Genomic DNA, 20,881 nt, shown 5'->3' on the forward strand with positions numbered 1-20,881 from the left:
ATTCCCAAAATGTAAATTCCACTTTTTCCCCAAACCCAAATTTTAATAAACAAAAATCGATCCATTCCCATTCCACCCTATCAAATGCTTTTTGTTGATCCAAAAATAATATTGCACCCTCCTCATCTTCTAATTCACAAAAATCTATAACATCTTGTAGTAATCTATTGCCTTGAAAAATGCTGCACCCTTTGACAAACCCTTTTTGATCGAAATCAATTATTTGCGGTAATACATTTTTTAAATTTTCCGCGAGTACTTTGGAAATAATTTTATAGTCCGTGTTCAAGAGCGTTATAGGACGCCAATTTTTTATGTCTTCTCTCTCCCCAAACTGACGTGGAAAGGTAAACATAAGCGTAATCATACCTCTATATTGAGATTCACAGAGCAAATTGTTGTCAAAGATATCCTTAATAACCGCCACGAAGTCTTCCTTTATCAAATACCAATATATTTTGTAAAATTCATTTACAATTCCGTCTTCCCCAGGGGATTTTATCAGGTTTCAAGATTGTAATGGCCTTACTTATTTCATCCAAAGTTATTTCCATTTCACACATTTTTTTATTTTCTTCGGTTAGTTTATGATCTATATTCTGTAATAGATTTTCTGCCGCCTCCCTATCCCACCCCTCAGACGTAAATAAATTTTTGCAGAAAGATACTTGTTCTTCTAAAATAGATTCTATATAATCTTTATACTTTCCGTCTGCACCTTTTATTCTAGACCATAATTTTTCCGCGCCCCTCTTTTTTTCTAGATTAAAGAAGTACCCTGTAGATTTTTCGCCTTTCTCGTACCAATTAACCTTCGACCTAATTCTGACTGCCTCTTTTTTGTCATAATAGTCTTTTATTTTAACTTTTAAATCATTCAATTCGTTTTCATTATTTGTAAGATCGGATCCCGTAATTTTATCCAATTTTTTCCCCCACTCCCTTATTTGTTTTTCTGTAACGTTTAATTGTTTTGCCACTTCTATAGTAAGACTTTTGATTTTTATCTTAGTGTCCTCCCACCATTCAAGACTATTTGCGAACTTATTTTTTTTTTTAATTTCCAGTTTTCCAAAAAGCTTTCGAAAGTATTTCTAAATAAGTCTGATTGAATAACTGATGAGTTCATTTTCCACGTTCCGGGACCGCGTTCTGGTTCATTTGTTTTTAATTCCATGAATACACCGTCGTGGTCACTGAACGGGAAATAAACTATTTTTGCCTGTTGCGATTTATATTGAAGCTCACTACTTATAAAGATGTAGTCAATTCGTGACCTTGAGTTACCTCGACAAAAAGTATATTGTTTTTCTTTAGGAAATCGTTTTCTCCACACGTCTATTAATTCGTTATGCTCGACAAATGTTTTTAATTCCATCGATCCAATGTCTTCTCGAAAAGGCTCCGGTTTTCGATCTAAGTTTTTTTATAAGAGCACAGTTAAAATCCCCAAGAACAATATTTCTATTACCGTTATCAATGAGAATATTTTTTTCAAAAAATAATTTTCTGTCACCAGCCAAATTGGGAGCATAAATATTGTAAATAAAAAACCTGTTATTCCCTGGTGTTTTATCATGTACAGAAATTGTTCTTCCATTATTATCTTGGCCGTTTTTTGAAATTTGAAATTTATTTTTTTCTGAAAAAAGAATTGCTACCCCTTTTGAATTACTTGATCCATGATTCCAAAAACTGCCCCCCTTCCATTCCTTTTTCCATTTTGTTTCGACCTCACTAGAGCTATGTGTTTCTTGCAAGTATATTACGTCAATATTTTTCTTTTTACACCAGTAAAAAACGGCATTTCGTTTTTTGTTATCTACCATACCATTGACATTCAAACTAACAATCGAAATTGACATAATACAAAGTTATGGCAAAATAATGCTTTGTTTTGTTCATAATCATAAGTGCTACAGATATGTAACAAGAATTTACACACAATGTATAGATAGTTTCTCACAATAACAAACGTATCATTTTCCTCGTGCATACTTATGACATCGTCACAGTTCGCTGGGATGAGCATACACCCGTAATTGCCTTTTAAATTTTATTAAATAAACACCTTCATTCATTTTATGAATTTGTGATCTAGGCCGAAACTCACATTGGTAACTACAAATAAAGATGGAAACTTGTTTTCGTTGGTCAACATAATAATTAAACATATTATATATTTTACTATCTGATAATGTATTGGTAATTTCATAGTGTACGTTGGTGAACACACTTAAGTTACAACAACTCTTTAAAATATTTGTCAATTTTACAATGATTATAGGGTCACAATTCAGGACATAGTCCACGTGTTTATATGTAAATAAAAATAAACAAAAAATTTTTACAAGCTGTTTAAAAAATGCATTGATTTTAAATATTGTTGACAAAGTTGAATTAAACAGATGCATTATAGCAATTTAGATTTCGACTACAATAAAAAATCATGTATTATATATATTGTAAATAATTAGTTAGTATGGTTTGGGCATCTTGGTTGCTTGTTTCTCGCTTGAGCCAGGAGTGGAACCTGAACTTCGATTACGTTTTTTACTCGGGGTTTGATATTCACATTCACACTCTGAATTGATAAAGTCCTCAAATATATTTTCTACCAGTTCTGTACCGGACATGCTGATATGTACTCCACTCGGGTCGTTCAAATCGAACAGTGCTCGGTATGGTGTTTTGTTGGGAGCGAATTCGTCCCATAGGTCAATGTATTTCAGCACTTGACTTTTTGCACAGAGTTTTTGTGTAAAACTATTGACAGATCTTGCTGCTGTATTCAATGCTTGTATAGAGGCACTCTTACCTCTTCTGGGTAGAAAACTGCTTATGCAATTCGTGCCTTTGGATATTTGGTTTTAACTGTATCTATGCATGTCGTAAGATTTGCCGTTATTTGCTCGGTGTCACTCCTATGCTTACTGATGTCATTTGTCCCTAATGATAAAATCACATTAGTTACAAGTTCAGAATTAAATATATAGTCAGATTGACAAACAAGTTTGTCAATTTGATCAAGAGTGGTGCCTGATACCGCTATAACATTTACACTTGTGTCCTCAATTCTAAGGCGACTGCAATTGGATGCGCCAAATATAATTGATTGAGCAATTGGGAATGTAGCGTTCTTTTTTTCAAACACACTTTCAGTGGTTTTATTCAGATCAATCACATTTTCGGTGGTTTTGTTTAGCTCGATAATAACTTCCTCTGTGTTATTATCCTCGGTACACGAGTCATCTTTATTTGCGTCTCTGCCTTCCTGAATATCATGTACATAGTCACCATACATTTCTTGGTCATCAGTCTGACAATCTCTTTGTATGTGACCTTCTTTTCCGCACCGATAGCATAACTTTTCGGAGTGGGGACAATCTTTTATTGTATGTGAAGAACTGTTGCATCGATAACATTTGCGTGCCGCTTGATTTTGACGGGTGGGTTTGTTTGTGCATCGATAGGATGAATGGTCTGTTTTCGTACAGTACGGACACTCTGTCCTATTATTGTCTGCGAATACCCTGACACTGAACCTCCCGAATTTGGTTGCGGTCGGAATTATTGGGACACAGTTTGTTAGTTGCACATAACGTGTACCGGTCTCAATGTTGGTATCTTTAATTAGACCCTTGCGTAGGGACCCATTCACAACACTACCAAATTTTGAAATATGGCCACATATTGTAATGTCACTCATTTCACACGGGGCATCTTTTATAGTCACATTTGTAACTTGTTGTTCTACATCTACCATTTTGATGAAACGGTTTTTCAAGTTTATTCCTCGTGTGAGTAAAGTATGTTTTGTGTTCTGGTCGTTTACTGTAACTATACAATCTTTCTCTGTAATTTGTATGGTTTTTATTTCGTTTTGATCAACTAGAGTTTTTAGTTCATTTAATACATCAGTATGTGTAATACCCTTGGTGAAACTAATACCGATACTGAACAAATTAACTTTAACTAAACTTTAAACTAATGATCGCGTATTGTCTAGTTGCAAGTATGTAATGCATATTTAGAGAGAACATACAAGTTTTAATGTTTTTGCAGTTCGTTTTAGAGAGAACATTGGCTACCTGTTTTTATTTATTTTTTTACATTTGAACATACATGTTTTAGTGTTTTTACTTTTCAATTGTTAAGATAAACTTTAGGTTGCATATTGTCCAGTCGCAAGTATTTTATGCAAATAGGAGAAAACATACAAGTTTATTTCAGTTCTACTGAATGAATTAACTTTAGGCTGTTGATTGCGAATTGTCAAGTTGTCAGTATTTTGTGCATAAATAGAGAGAATTTTAAAGTTTTAACGCACAAAGAAAAGGACACTTTGACCCGTTAACTGTACAGTTTAACTCAACATTTTTGCTTACAATTTACGTACGATATAGCCGAAATAACGCCCCCACTTTAATTAAGGTCAAGGAACAGTAAATGGGCTATGTCGCAGATTTTGCTAAAAATTTGCATACAACCTTGGCTTGTTGAACTACAACTGAAAATCGAAAAATAATACATTTATCTCTTTTATTATCTGAAAAAAAAACGGATAATTAATGAAAGGAAATGAAAAATCATCCCTTTTATCATAAATTTTAGTATTCAGCTTTCCGTTAGTGATATAGATATCAAGATGTTGTTTTGATGGGTCTTTGCTTATTTTTGTCATCAATTGTAACTCATTACAATACAAAAAGAGGTCCGCAATAAGTGGTGCACAGTTAGTCCCCATTGGAATTCCGATAATCTGACGATATACGGAATCCCCAAAGCGAACAAAAATGTTATCTAGTAAAAATTCAAGGGCATATATAGTATCAAAGCATGTCCAATTAACATAGTTTTTTTGTTTATTGCTACTAAAAAATGACCTAAAAGAGTTTGAACATATATATTCACATTCTGATTTTTTGAATGCCCATTTGATTACTAGGTGTGTGGATTTTTTCTTAATGAGAATGTGAGGCAATTGTGGTATACAGGGTAGAAAAATCAAAACTTTGAACAGATTCAAAATCACCAATATAAGCATGCAATTTATCAAGTACTTCCAACGAGTTCTTGACACTCCAAAAGTAATTTATTCCACTATTTTCGAAGCCTTATTTGAACAATTTATTATAAGGTTTTTAATTGTACCAAGTGTGCTGGTAAGAAGAATAGACAATTTAGTAGTTGAACAATGGCTTGAAGACGAAATAAATCTATATTTGTAAGGGATTTTGTGTAGCTTCGGAAGCCAATACATAGTTGGGACTTTCATTGTATTTAGCTCTGCTTGTAAAGCGGTGGCTAAAAGTTTATGTTTGTCACAGATTTCGTTTTCTGAAAATGGAGTCAGTTGGAATGTTGGTGAATTGGTGATTTCCTTTTTCAGAACTGCAATGTAAAATTTACGTCAAACAATAATAATATTATTAGCAGCTTTATCGGCCGGGGCAAAAACAAATTTCTAGGCTAGTTCTTTTAGTTTATGTTTGATACGAGAAATAGGTTTATTGTGGTTATTGTTAGTAGTAAAATGTTCTTTAACATGTTGAATAGGTCACCGACTTCGTTTTTTGTCTAATAATTAATTTGTTACCTTGTTGGTAGTGAAAAACGTCAAATATCAACGTTTTACGGCATGCAACGCGATATCGCTACGATTATTTCGACGTTTTGTCGGTGACCCTTTCTTTATTTTGCATCATTATAACGGAAATTTATGTATCAACAACATATATTTTTTTCCTAAAAATATATGGAGTAGAATTAGAGATTTAGCGATTTTAAGACAAATTTTAGAAGGGTTTTCGCCGATTTTATGTGCTTTCTATACAAATGATTACCCATTTTGTAAGAATTCAATCAGTAATATTTCAAATGATAAATGAGATAAATGCAATATATTTTCGATTTTCAGTTGAAGTTCATCGAGCCAGAGTTGTATGCCAAATTTTACTGAAATCTGTGACATAGCCCATTTACTGTAACTTGACCTTAACCCAGTTTAATTCTTCAGGTTTGAAAAAGTACTTACGTGCCTTATGTATATTTCTAATGTAATTGTAAAATTGATATACGTTAACGAAACAGCAATAACCAAAACACGCTTGATATGGACACTTTTGTGGGTTAGTTGAGAAATGAACGAGTTTGGGCGTTTATACAAATGACACGCTTTGGTGCAGTTTTCAACTAGACATGTTTGGGGAATCGGACACGTTTTAGGGGAAGGACACGTTTCTGAGTGTTACATATATAATGGAATTTCGTGCGACTTTCCAATTCGAATTTTCCTCTGAATTCGGTAATTTTTTATTTTACTTTTTAATATAAAAAAGAAGATTTGGTATGATTGCCAATGAGACAACTCTCCGATAAATACCAAATGACACAAATATAAACAACTAGCGGTTACAGTACGATCTTTAACAAAGATCAAAGCCCATACAGCACAGTCAGCTATAAGAGCCCCGAAATGACAAATGGAAAACAATACAAACGACAAAATCTAATACATACTAATTAAATGAAAAACCATTATATAACACATCAGTAAACGACATCCACTAAAATACAGGCGCTTGAACTGGCAAAGACACGTGCATACTAAATGTTGCGACGTTAAACATCAGAGCGGGATTTAAACCCTCCCCTAACCCTGGGACAGTTGTGCTACAGTACAATGTCAGAAATAAGTGATTAAAATCAGTTGAAAAGGGCGTTACTTGTCAGATTGATACAAATAGAATTGCATGTACATCTAACAAAAACACTAGCATATTTGTATATTCCAACTTTTAATAGACACTAATTACTGATCTGAGAGTATTTGCAGTTACTGGCAGCTAAGTCAAAACCACTAAATAGTCAATCAGTACACATCCAACATCAAATGTATTTAGTGTATAGACGTCAGAGAAAAACATGACCTTGTGCAATGCCAAGATATTGTATGCAGGTATTGACAGATTGTAGATCTATAAATGTGTATATGTATAAAACAATAATATTTAGTGTGCTTTTAATTTACTGAGGATAACGAAATCAATAATTATAGTAATTAATGCAATATTCTATTATATAATTACAGTGTTGAATTTGTAACCTTTTAGAACAGGTTTATTCAAAGGATCGATAAGATTACCAGGTACGTTTATAAATTTCCGGGCACGGTAAACAACATTTCCGTAAAAATTTTGATGTGCTATTCCGTTTGAAAAAAGTTTACAGGTACAACCAAACATCAAACCAAATTTTTATATTTATGGAAGAATTAAATAAAGGTTTTAAGTAATTTGTGTAAAACAGAAATATCTAAATCAAAGAACGGACAGTTATCACCGTTTACATTTGATTTATTCAAAGTTAATTCCTTTTAGGAAATTTCGGAAGTATATTTAGATAATTCTTGATTATTTAACGAAAAATATCATCAAGATAACAGTAAGTGTTGTTGAATTTATCAATTAAATGCAATTTGACGGGTGTTTACTGAGTTTGGTCATAAACTGTAATTTATTGTTCAAAAATATATCTGCTATAAAAAGGGCGCAATTAGTGTCCATTGGAATACCAACAAACTCTCGATAAACTTTGTTGCAGAAAAGTTCATAAATAACATCAAGGAGAATAAGCAGCTCATCACAGCACCAGTAAGTAATTTCAGCATACCTTTCTCATTTGAAAAGAAGGCTTTCAATGAATTACATTTATATTTAATAAACGATCATTTAATTGAATAGGATAACTTGCGTTTGATAATATTGTGTGGATGTGTAGTGATATATAGTAGAAAGGTCAAACCAGTCAACAGAATCAAAAGGACCATTAAAAGCACTTAATTTATCTAAAACATCCAAAAAATCATTTACACCCATTGTCATAGCTATTTACACTATTGGGAAGATACCACTGCTGACGGATGTTTCGTCCTCGCGGGTATCACCAGCCAAGTAGTCAGCACTTCGGTGTTGACATGAAAATCAATTATATGGTTATTTTAGCAAATTTTGGTTCATATGGTTTCGAAAACTAGACATTTTCTTATCCTAGGAATAGAACATCTTAGTCGTTTTTGCACATTTTGTTTTAAATCGGTCCAGAGTAATATTTAACTTTGTACATGTTTGGCTTTATAACTATTTTTATTTGACGTCACTGTTGAGTCTTATGTAGACAAAACGCACATCTGGCGTATTCAATTTTAATCCTGGTACCTTTCATCCATTCACAATACTGGGTCGATCCACTGCTGGTGGACATTTCGTCTCCGAGGGTACCAAAAAGCCCAGTATTCAGCACTTCGGTGTTGACATGAATATCAATAGACAACCTTCGAGTTTATCTGATCCATCAATAATTCTTTGGATCGTTTGATATGAACCTGTTGATACAACATGTCTTGTTGCAATTAGATGATAAACATGAATACATACACAATAGAAATTACATGTAGGGAGTTGAAGCAGTGTACATATTATTATTCAATCATTTTCAGAGGTCAGTGCACTGACCTGACCACGCAAAATATATATTTATATAAAAAAATGTCACACATAGTAGAAAGGCTTCGATTTTCGTATTGGATTTGAGATATTTGAGCAAAAATTGCATTTCATGTTTTATTATATTTAAAATCACCGATTTACTTATCCCTTTCTTTTGATATTTTGCGCTATTTCTAGTTTTCCAGATAACCAATTTCATGATTAAAAGCACCATATCTAAAATTTTGGCATAAGATGCATCTGCATTTATGACCCCCAAAATTATAATTGTTTCCGATTTTTGTAGGTTTTGGGTATTTAATTTTGAGCAAAATTCCCTTATTTTCTCAAAAATGTCCCGCCAAACGTCTTCCACCAGTTTACAATTAATAACAAGATGAAATAGTGATTCTTTTTCATTGCAAAAGTGACACTTCCCGTTAGAGCGATTCACTTTTTGTAATTTTTCTTCAGAGTAAATTATATTATATAGTAATTTCCATTGAAATTGTTTAAATTTCCTGTTAGCTAAATTCTTATTCAAAGTTTCTCAAATGTAATCTCATTGTAGTTCATTCCCAAAATGTAAATTCCACTTCAACTGACTAATTGGAGCTGTTTTATTTTCATAAAAGTATCTAATATCTTTAAGGTATAATTTTTTTGCATCAACGACAACTCCATTTTTTTATAAATTGAGAAGAATTTATTATTTTTATAGGTCTATCAGAATGACTTTGTATGCTACAGTCTGTTTTTAAAACGTCAATTTGTTGGGGTGTTAACGAAGATTTAATGCGGCTATATTGTGCAATCCAAGTCCTTTTATCTTTAAGATGGTAAAAAATATCAAAGGGAGTTTTGAAGGATTTATTGTTTAAGTACCATATATCGTTAATTTTTTTTATTCCACTGGAGGCAAAATTTGTATAATATAATGCATGTCCCTTGAACATAAAATTTACAATTCCCGAAAATATTTTCTTCTAAAAGGTCCTCTTTTGTGACCGATTTTTGAATTTGCTGTAAGTCAGACCAGGAAATTAAAAGTTAATATTTGGACATTTGTATTTGCCTAAAACATGTATTGTCCGAACTAGAACATATAAAAAAATGTGTATCATATTTTTCGTCTAGTGACGTTAACCAGTATTTTCCTATTGCATTCCATTTTTTGTGTGTTTGAGTTGACACAACAGTACATACTTTTCGCTTGTTTTGATTTTATAAAGTCTCTTAAGTTTATCATTCCTATCCCCACTTTTTCTCTCGATAAACAGCACACTGTTCTTGTGATTTGGTTTGTTTTCCAATCCCATGTAAAGGACCATATGATATTATTTATTTGTTTTACGTATATATCCGGGATACCTCTCATTTCAATTTCGTATCCAATGACGGACAGTTCAAAGGATTTAATAAAAGAGGGACGAAAGATACCAGAGGGACAGTAAAAGTCATAAATCTAAAACAAACTGACAACGCCATGGCTAAAAATGAAAAAGACAAACTGAAAAACAATAATACACATGACACAACATAGAAAAAATAAACAACACGAACCCCACCAAAATCTAGGGGTGATCTCAGGTGCTCCAGAAGGGTAAGCAGATCCTGCTCCACATGTGGCACCCGTCGTGTTGCTTGTGTGGTTACAAATCCGGCAAATCGTCTAATTCGAGAGGTCACATTCATGAAAGGGAAGGGGATTGTAGTAACGACGTGAGGGACATATCCGATATCATTTGTGATTAGTTATCAAAAGTACCAGGATTATAATTTTATACGCCAGACGCGCGTTTCGTCTACATAAGACTCATCAGTGACGCTCAGATCAAAATAGTTAAAAAGCCAAATAAATACAAAGTTGAAGAGCATTGAGGATCCAAAACTCCAAAAAGTTGTGCCAAATACGGCTAAGGTAATCTACTCCTGGGGTAAGAAAATCCTTAGTATTTCGAAAAATTCAAAGTTTTGTAGACAGAAAATTTATAAAAATGACCATATAATTGATATTCATGTCAACACCGAAATGCTGACTACTGGGCTGGTGATACCCTCGGGGACGAAACGTCCACCAGCAGTGGCATCGACCCAGTGGTGTAAATAGTTATCAAAAGTACCAGGATTATAATTTTATACGCCAGACGCGCGTTTCGTCTACATAAGACTTATCAGTGACGCTCAGATCAAAATAGTTCAAAAGCCAAATAAATACAAAGTTGAAGAGCATTGAGGATCCAAAACTCCAAAAAGTTGTGCCAAATACGGCTAAGGTAATCTACTCCTGGGGTAAGAAAATCCTTAGTATTTCGAAAAATTCAATGTTTTGTAAACAGAAAATTTATAAAAATGACCATATAATTGATATTCATGTCAACACCGAAATGCGGACTACTGGGCTGGTGATACCCTCGGGGACGAAACGTCCACCAGCAGTGGCATCGACCCAGTGGTGTAAATAGTTATCAAAAGTACCAGGATTATAATTTTATACGCCAGACGCGCGTTTCGTCTACATAAGACTTATCAGTGACGCTCAGATCAAAATAGTTAAAAAGCCAAATAAATACAAAGTTGAAGAGCATTGAGGATCCAAAACTCCAAAAAGTTGTGCCAAATACGGCTAAGGTAATCTACTCCTGGGGTAAGATACCGAAACGGTTATTCCATAACGGTCAACCAACTCGTGATGGCGTCCGTAAAACTTACGAAGGGATCGACTAGCTGCTGTAATGTACTTTGCCATAACGTTATAGTCCAAGTGTTCTGTAAAAACTAAGCCCAAATATGTGTAACGTTCTACTGTCTGTAAAATGTGGTTTTCGCAATGACAGGTTGTTTGACTTCTCGGGAACGAATTTGGACGAAAGTGAACTATATTTGACTTGTTGTCGTTTATTGTCATCTTGTTATCGGTACACCATAAATCTAATGCACCAAGTTATGTTTGTAGCTCTGTTTCTGTGTTTGATAACAACACTTAATCATCGGCATAAAGTAACATGGACACCTTTTCCCCATCGATGTCAATTCCAATATCTAGTGAATCGATATATGTAGCTAATCCGTTTATATATAAGTTGAAAAGTAATGGCGACAACCAACAGCCTTGTTTAAGACCACATTGAACGTTGAATCAGTCTGTCTGATGTCCATTTATGCGAACACAGCATTCCACGGACTTATACAGAGACAAAATAACGTTATAAATATTCCCACAGATACCAAGGTCGAATAGTTTCTGGAATAACATCGCTCGATATATCCCGTCATATGCCTTACGAAAATCAATAAATGCAACGAAAGTCGATAAACGTTTCAATTTCCTAGTCTCTCTTATTGATATTAACGATTTGATGTGATCAATTGTACTGCGCCCTTTTCGGAATCCGTTTGACTGTCATGAAGAATGTCATTTTCGTTCTCCCATTTTACTTACCTGTTATTAAGTATATGACAGTATAGTTTATAGCACACTGGTACCAACGTTATACCTAGGTAGCTCATTTGGGTCTTTCGGATTTGATGCTGACGATTTCGGGATTGGGTTTATATTTCCCTTTGTCCACGTTGCAGGGATAACTCCACGCGAAAAACTCTTGTTGAACAGTTTGTGTAAAAAGTTCAGTAAACTTGGGACTTAGGATTTCTGCCGGTATTTCGTCCACGCCAACGGCTTTGTTACGCTTTAGGCTACGCATAGCGTTCACTTCTTCAAAACTTGTGATTCCATTATTCATTTCAATCTCGGTATCAAGTCTTTGGTCCATTACGTATTCTGAATTGACAGTTTCTGGGTTCAGTAAACTACAATACGAACGTTTCCATTCAGTAACCACTGCTTCACGACCATGGGCTATGCTTCCGTCTGGCAATTGAACCGACATAGGTATAAGTTTTCTTCGTTCTGTACCAACACCAATACGTCCGATTTTTTTCCAAAATTCGCTATGATTAGTGGTTTCGATGTCGTCTATTTCAACCATCTGTTTTCTCCAATGTGTTCGTTTTGCCCTCTTTGCTTCACGGTTGAATGTTTTCCTTTTATCAATGAATTCAATGCGACACTGACGCTTTCTTGAATCAGATTTACTTCCAAGCATGGCTTTCTCAGCAACACAGACATTATTCCATAGTTGTGTGAGTTTATCTGTCCACCACGGTTTTTTTAATTCGTCGTCTTTTGTTGTTTAATAACCCGGATGACATTTTAATCACTTTATAGCTTAAATTTTCCGTCATTTCGACTTCCAATAAATTCACAAAATCACTATAAATTTGATCAATTTCAGAACAATTTGCACTTTGCACTTCCAATGATGAAAATATATCTTCTATTTTATGTAAATGTGTTGCTAAGAATGAGCTGGGAATGTTATTAAGATCGTGCTTTTTATATTCACAAGTGTTAATTTCTTCATTCATATTTCCTCTCACAATTTTATCTTTATTTATATTCCATATCAACATTGAGTGGTCAGGTTTCGACACGCGTGGATCGGCATATTCTAATAATTTGTGCTTTTCTAATAATTCTGACATAGTAATAACTTCAAAATTTTCAAACAGATTAAGAAGTTCGTAAGGAACGATGCAGTAATCCACCACAGATTAACCAAGCTGAGAGACATATGTTTAGTTATTTTTAACACAATTTCGTCCATTTAATATACAACAACTTGAATTAATCAAATATTCACATAATAGTTCTCCGTATAAATTACTCTGAAAATCGACTATATTTCTTTCCGGGATTTTGTCAACACCAGGTATATAATCCTCAAAGTTTGAACAACGACTGTTGAAATCCCCACATAAGAAAAATAAGGAATATTTCCCGTACATATGAACTTGACTCAGTAAAGCATCATGAAACTCATTTGCATCAACATGTCTTGTCGAATTTACCGGTGGCAGATAAAATGCACACGCTTTAAAGCAAGCTTTTCTATCCTTGTGTTCTAAGTTTATCCATAAAATTCCCTCTTTCGATGAATCAATCACTTCTATATTGTATTGCGTTGCTAAAATGCTCCGCACTAGATACCAGACCCCTCCGGAACCTTTTTTCGCTCTAACATGTATCTCAGATCGGTTATGTCCTATCCACTTATATCCAATCATTTCAATTCCGTTGTTTTCTGTCAAATGCGTCTCCGCGATTCCTATTAAGTCTAATTGTTCTTGTTCTATACAAGTTTGTCGTAAAATGTGATTTTCGGACCTAGCTATTTCAAAAATGTTCCATCCTTTTACATTCCAAAACAAGCAACGCCACTAACGATAACTCCTGTTGCTATTACTGACATTTCGCTCATTTGAGTGACGTTGGTCTCTATTCCAGTCATTTTTGCGACGATTATAGTCTCTGCGACCGTTTGCACGATTATCGCGATGATCGTTATCGTATCTATTGTTCATGTATCCATTATTCCTTTAATTAGTATTGCTGTTATCGAGAATATTGACGCTGAATTTTTTCAATTGAATTCGTGATCCCCGGATTTTAAGCTTGTCATTTCCGATCGTTTTCACAATGTGCCGTAGGTTTGCGTTTAACATACGTTGTGATTTTGGCAGGTCATGGTCAATAAAGACATCCCTGAAATTTCTTGTGTCTTTTAGATTCCTCTTCACTTCCGTGACTTTGTGCTTGTCCTCCGTACTTTCCAATTTTACTATAATGACACCCGGTTTGTTTTCGCGCATACTTTTCTTACGGTCAACTGACTGAATACGTATGTCTTTTAGTCGTAGTCCGTCCTTTAAAAATCCGTTGACTTTGTTAATGTTTTCATTATTGCTTTCCGGTAAGTTACGGATGATGATGGTATTTCGTTGATCATCAATGTTTAGTCTCTCATTCGGCTGTTTTTTGTACTCCTGCATAGGATTTTTTCATTGAAGAAAGTTCTTTCTGTACACATTCTATATACTTCTTAACTTCTTTTTTAAACTTTGACATTTCATCATCAACTTTTTTCTCTAATTTCTGTAGGTCTTTTTTCATATTTTTGCGCTCTTCATCTATCACCTTTTTAATCTTTTTATCTACCACTTGTTCGATTGTTTTTGAAATATTACTTTCTATGTTATCTATTCTTGACGATAATTGATCACAAAATGTGTTCATCGTCTCCGTTAAGGTAATCATCATGGCCTTTTTATCATTGATATCGCTGCCTGAACACTGTTTATTTTCTTTTTCAATACACTGTGCGACAACTGATTCGTGTCCAATTTCGTTATCTGTTACGGTAGTCTCGCTTCGTTGTTGTTTAAGGTTTCGCTTGTTAAGGTCGCCTGATCGTCGACGTTTTGATCTAGTTTTAGGTTTATCTTGTGAAATTGAGATATTAAAGTTACTCACTGGTCTCTCTGCATGAATTTCAACTGGGACAGCAATCTGATTCGGCGTTTCGGGTGCCATTACTGCTTGAACATAATTGTCCGCGGACTGCTAGCTCAGAGGATTCATCTCAGAATCGGTCATTTTCCACTTAATCCACTATATTTTGATTAATAGTATATTCTGAATACCATACACATAAATCCAAACGTTCAATACAGCAATTATATCCCCAAAAATACGACAAATCATATAATTTTATCCACAAAAATTTGCACCACTTGTTTACTTGCACATGCGCAAAACAGTACTACAATAAAGAAATAGAGAACAATCTAGGTCGTTTAATAAACATTTAATATATCTTGCCCCAGTGTTTGTTTTGGAAATTATGCGCATGCGTATAGTTTTCTTGACTTTAAGGGGCTTTAGATTGAATGGTTGCTCTGGGTTCTCCACTCACTTAATTAATTTATAACTCATGGGATCTTGTCTATGTATGTCTGCTATAAAGGGTTATTGTTGTTGCATTTTTAAATCATATGCAGCATTTAGATTGAAATAATTGTATTCCACATCGTAGAACACCCCTTCAGGCGAAATGGAGTCTTCCATATTATCGTTTCGAGTTGTCTCCCTTCGAGATAACTTCCGTGAATTCTGAATCAAACAAGACGTCGAGTATTAGCTCGTTCTGACAATAAACGTCGTATTAATTAAATAGTTAAAGAGTTGGGAATGGGGTTCCTCCTAGAATTAACGTAGGATAAAAGGTGATAAGATACGAAGTGAAATACCCTCTCTCACCTGCTCACTCTGAGTCTCAGTGACCGCTGTGGAAAGTAAACTTGGAGTTGATAGTACAAAAATAAAACACAATAGGCCTATTACATTGTTCATACACTTTTATCCAGGTTTTGCTATTTTGTTACTATTTTACATGTGCAGTTTTGAAAATAATATTATCCAGCTAGATGTATTCATGTGTCAATGAAACAACGGCAATCGTATCCCTCAGAGCAATTTGCTCTTTGGTTATATACAAAGTAGTCATAAACTATGCGAATAATTGAACTGAAAGTCGTATACTTTTACGTGCGCCTCTAATCTAAATCGTACATTTTTAGTTGACAACTAACTCATTGACCGCTCTTATTTGGATCAACTTTAAATATAATGTAGAATATTGTAGGACTACTAAGCGAGGGGGAGGCTTCAGAATATAAATGAATCTGGTCATGCAATGTCATTATTTTTGTGACTTGTCATTTATTTCGTATCCTATCACTATTCATTATATTGAAGTTGTTCGGTAGTGTAAATTAAGGCCTACATGTTGTTTTCGGATTTTGTAAGTGTGACTGTGGGAATTGTGAACCCATGACAACCTCTGGAGAATGTACATGTTGTTTGAATGTATTAGTTTCCACATGCAACCAGAAGACCTGCAGTGTATCACAAAGCACGAAGTGTTTGTTGCTAACTGCTTCAACAGACACGTTTTACAGGTTAGCATGTATGCTTACCTGGAAAATGTGGGACCTTTTGATGACAACGAGCCAACAAATGAGTAAATTTTTTTTCTTCTTTCTACTGCATTCATCTTGACCTTGCATATTCATTTTCTGCCTTTGTGATAACTTGCATATTTGTTTACAACTTCATAATAGCTTGCACATTGCTAGTGTCGTGATGCTGCTGTCTCTTTTAAACTGTTCATCGCTAGCTCCATAATTTCCAAACAAGCGATCTGTCATGATGCAGAAAAAATGTTACCCACGCCTTGACCGAATCAAAGACACCAAATATTCTCACCAGTCTGGCCTTTTAATCATGCAAACTCCAAATTATTAAACAAGTAACAAGACAAAAAACTCCAAGCTCTCACATAATTTGATATAACGTAGCACCACAAACATGAGTGGCCATATGAACTCGGGTAGATGTTTGTCTCATTGGCATTCTTACCACATCTCATTTTCAATTAGATTAGATGTCATTTTGCATAAATCTCCGTAAATTATTCATTCACCTGACAGAATCCAAGAACACAAATTCCATCAGACTATAGAAGTACAACTCTTTAACAGTCAATTAGAAAACAATGGTATTTTTGACAAAGTTATTAACATGCGTCTTAATAAAAGTTATATACAATTGATACAAATAATTTTCGTATTTATGGTACAATTTATATTTACAATGACAATAATGTTTTATTAATGCAACATTCATATATACAAATACAATCATAATTATATTTATGCAACAATTTTATATTTACAATTATCATGATTGCTTGAAATAAAGATTATAACAATCGTTTGTTTTAACATGAAACTTCTATCTACAGGAGGTACCGCTTCATGTCATACAGACGTTTTGTTCAATGGATTTGGCATAGACTAGGACGACACAACAGAAGGATATTACCAGCATATGTGGTGTAAAAATAAGAGATACTTTCCCATCAGAGACATATTCTGGTTTAAAATATGCAGTTGTATTCAACTATTAAATTTTAAAATTTGAATACAAATTGTTTTTTTACTTTTCTTGTTTGGAAAAGAGGATTGGTCATTATTTACTGTCTTTGAAACCGTGATCTGTGTCTTTGAATAAGGTCATTCTTCCTGAACGGGGTGAATGTTGATGTCATGTGATCTGGATGGTGATTGTTGTAAACATGCACATCATCAGAAGCAGATGTATATGATTTGAACTCTTCTCGTCTTCTCTCTACCAAAGCCTGTTTGATGAGGGTCACATAAAATGAAAAAAAACCACTACTATGAATAAACAATCGTCAAATAATAAAGAGTGACTTCTAAGCTACAACCTTTTTTTTTGTCAAAGAAGAGTTTTGTGATATACTTATATATATATATACATGTATAACCAAATTACTGAATTCCATATCAAACTTACTTCCTTTATCAACAGCTTGGATTAACTGTCCTGGTTTAAAATTGTTCTTAAAATCTCATCAAACAGTGTACTTCTGAAGGTACTTTAAATTTACAAATGGATATCTGGTGCAGTAAAGTTTCCAATAATGTTATTTAAATACTTACCAAATGTTGGTGCAGCCTTCTTTGGCTTGACCACTGCCTCAGTGCCCTTTTTGGTCTTTGGGTAACACATACTGAAACTCTGTTCCCCAGTCTTGGTTGTTGCTTGCTGTCTCCCACGGTTCTCGTTATAATGAAGAGCAGCAATACTCAATCTGTAAATATCAATACATAAATTAGTCTGACAATACTTCTGAAATTTACACAACTAGTATATTGTGTGTATAATATTTAGTAAGGAAGTACATTTGTACAACATTTGTTTTAAAAATTTATCATAGATGTCGCAGTTGTTTTTATCAACTTCTTATCCAGTCACTGCTTATTGTATTGAACACGTACAGTGTCGCATGCATTGGTAATACAATACAAATTTAAAGCTTACTATACGGTACAGGTTTTGCTAATTGTTGACGGCTGCACAGTGACATATATATATATATATATATATATACATCCTGTCCACAAGTTAACAATATTTTTTTTTCTGTGACGTATTAAATTTATAATAAGATCCATTTTGTTACAACCTGTGATCAATTTTATTTGGCAATCGCCAATGGCAGTCAGCAGGGTTAAAGAACATCAGTTGTTCGACCTGTTAGTCAAATGCGTTTTGTTTAAATATACTTTTTCACTCTTTTGGTCTTTTGGAAAATGTTGTTTGTGCTGTTTTTAGACCCTTCTACAACGAAATTTGTTTGACATGCACACGTATAAAAATTGCGGTTTTTATCCAACGCAGTCATAGGTTTGAACGTAGTTTTCAATTTAGACTCGTTTATATATATATATATATATACAACTCGTCTAAACATCAACCCAACAATGTTAGATCTGTAAAGTTGCTTTCGCAAATTTTTGGTTCTTCCCTCGCTGGATTCGAACCCATGCTACTGTGATATCGTGACACCAAATCGCCTGCACTGCAGCCGTCCCGCTAGACCACACGACCACCTGGGCTCTCAAAAAAAGAGCTTTCGGTGGCCATATGTGACGCACTTTTTCGCATGCTATCAAGAGTTAGTATGACAATATGAGGTGTATAGTATAAATGCGATCATGATAATAAAAACGGTCAAATATTTAGCCTGTGCACTCTTGTGTTTACTGCTCACTGAACAATAGTCGTACTGTGAAAGACAAGGGGTAATTGTGAAGCCCTATTAATATTTGGATGTCGATACATAGAAACAACTTTGAATACTTATGTGCACCTTTTCAGTGTTACTCAGATTAACTGGGAGGTCATGATTTATACTTCTATACGAAAGAGATTAGAACAATGAATTTGTTGTTGATTCCATGAAATGTTAGATAACAACAATTACTTGGAAGATATCTAGTCTTCAATTATTGTTGATACTGTTGACTTTAAACAATCATAATAACTGGGGGTATAGTGTTATATTTATATATATATAACGATTGATACCTTTAAATGCCAGAAATAAGCAACATTAGTTCATAGATTAAACTTTTAAATATTAGAAATTAACAAATTGTAGGTCATCATTGATTCCTATGTATGATAGATGTAAGGCTTAGCATGCTCTTCAACTTTGTAATAGTTTAGTTTTATAACTATTTTAATGCGAGGCGTATTAAATTATAGGAACGGACCCTTTGATTGTTATTAGAAGTTTTTAAATGGCAAAATTCGCACGGTGATTTGTGTTGTTATCATGGCAAGTTTGAAAGGATTTTTCAAAACATGTAAAGTTAAATGTTAAGACTTTGAGGGTATTTTTTAAACAACAACACTACTTACAATCAACATTAGATGCTTCTATCAATAACTTGCTATTCAAAAATTGATTGAAATTGAACAATATTTTATAATACACATAAATCATCAATTTAATACGAACAAGCACAGCACATTACAGCAAAACAATTTATCAAAAACAAATCATACATAGAGGGCACCATATGGTATTTTATAAAGGATAAGCTAATAAACATGGTCAAGACCACATCTATTTCGTAGTGCATGTCTTTTAGAACATAAATGAAAATTTTAAAAATCCGACCTGCAGTTTCTCAATAAAATGTTTCAGTGTGTTGTACTACATATTGGACAAATTACTGTAAACCAACTTATTTTCGTGAGCGATTTATTTTCGCGAGTTTCGCGAGTAGAAAAATAACGCAAATATGTAAACCTTGGATATTTCCTTATTTAACTTCATCAAGTTAATCAGAAAATCGCGAAATTAAATATCCGCGAAGTGGTCAAGAAAGGGTAAAACGCGAAATAAAGTAGCCGCAAAAATAAGTAACTATAGAAAACGTCATCGGCTCTAACTCAAAATATGGACAAATTTATGTTTAGGGGGTCTTGAAATCATTTGACAGCTTCCAAAGTGCTTATTTTTCACCTTTTTTAGCTGGACCAAATAACTACTTTCCTTTAAAATTCGGGACACAAATTTTTTTCAAAGTGTAATTTCATCCCCCTCCTTGCAATTTGAGGCATAAAACATGGAGAAATAAATTTAGAAAGGCTATACAAAAAATTAGTAAGTAACCCACTGTCAACACTAGGGACTATGTTCGTAGACAAAGAAAATCAATGGACGACAATTGTGGTCTAGGACCTAACAACATAAGAAGTTTCTAATAAATTAACTCATAATAGATACCAGGACAAATATTTTGTACACCAGACGAGTGTTTCTTCTACAAAAAAAAATCATCAGTGGTGCGATTGTTTCTAGTGTAACAAGTTATCATATTTCCTTATGAATAATAAACACTTAAGTGCAACTTGATCAATGATGGGATCAAATTGTAAAGGTAGATGAAGAGAAATGGAAATTAATTTTTAAATTACTTTCAAAAGTCACAAAAAATACCAAACTGCAGTGGTTACAATATAGAATAAATCAGCATCTTTTAGGTACAAATAATTTTTTGAATAAAATTAAGGTTACTGACAACCCAAATTGTACTTTTTGCCAAGAAGT

At 33.8% G+C, this 20,881-nt stretch overlaps 1 protein-coding gene and 1 pseudogene across 1 annotated transcript; one reads left to right on the plus strand and one right to left on the minus strand.

Annotated features, from left to right (window-relative positions):
* Positions 1–16,271: 16,271 nt before the first annotated feature.
* LOC134723076 (uncharacterized) lies at positions 16,272–17,359 on the plus strand (annotated as a pseudogene).
* On the minus strand, positions 17,350–19,844 carry LOC134723077 (uncharacterized). Its single transcript, XM_063586716.1, has 3 exons — positions 19,831–19,844; positions 17,864–18,067; positions 17,350–17,630 (listed from the first exon to the last, which is right to left on the minus strand). The coding sequence occupies exons 1-3, from the start codon at positions 19,842–19,844 to the stop codon at positions 17,426–17,428; spliced, it is 423 nt and encodes a 140-aa protein (XP_063442786.1). The 3' UTR covers positions 17,350–17,425.
* Between the last annotated feature and the right edge of the window lie 1,037 nt (positions 19,845–20,881).

Source organism: Mytilus trossulus, chromosome 6, assembly GCF_036588685.1.
Source record: "Mytilus trossulus isolate FHL-02 chromosome 6, PNRI_Mtr1.1.1.hap1, whole genome shotgun sequence".
Classification (NCBI taxonomy): domain Eukaryota; kingdom Metazoa; phylum Mollusca; class Bivalvia; order Mytilida; family Mytilidae; genus Mytilus; species Mytilus trossulus.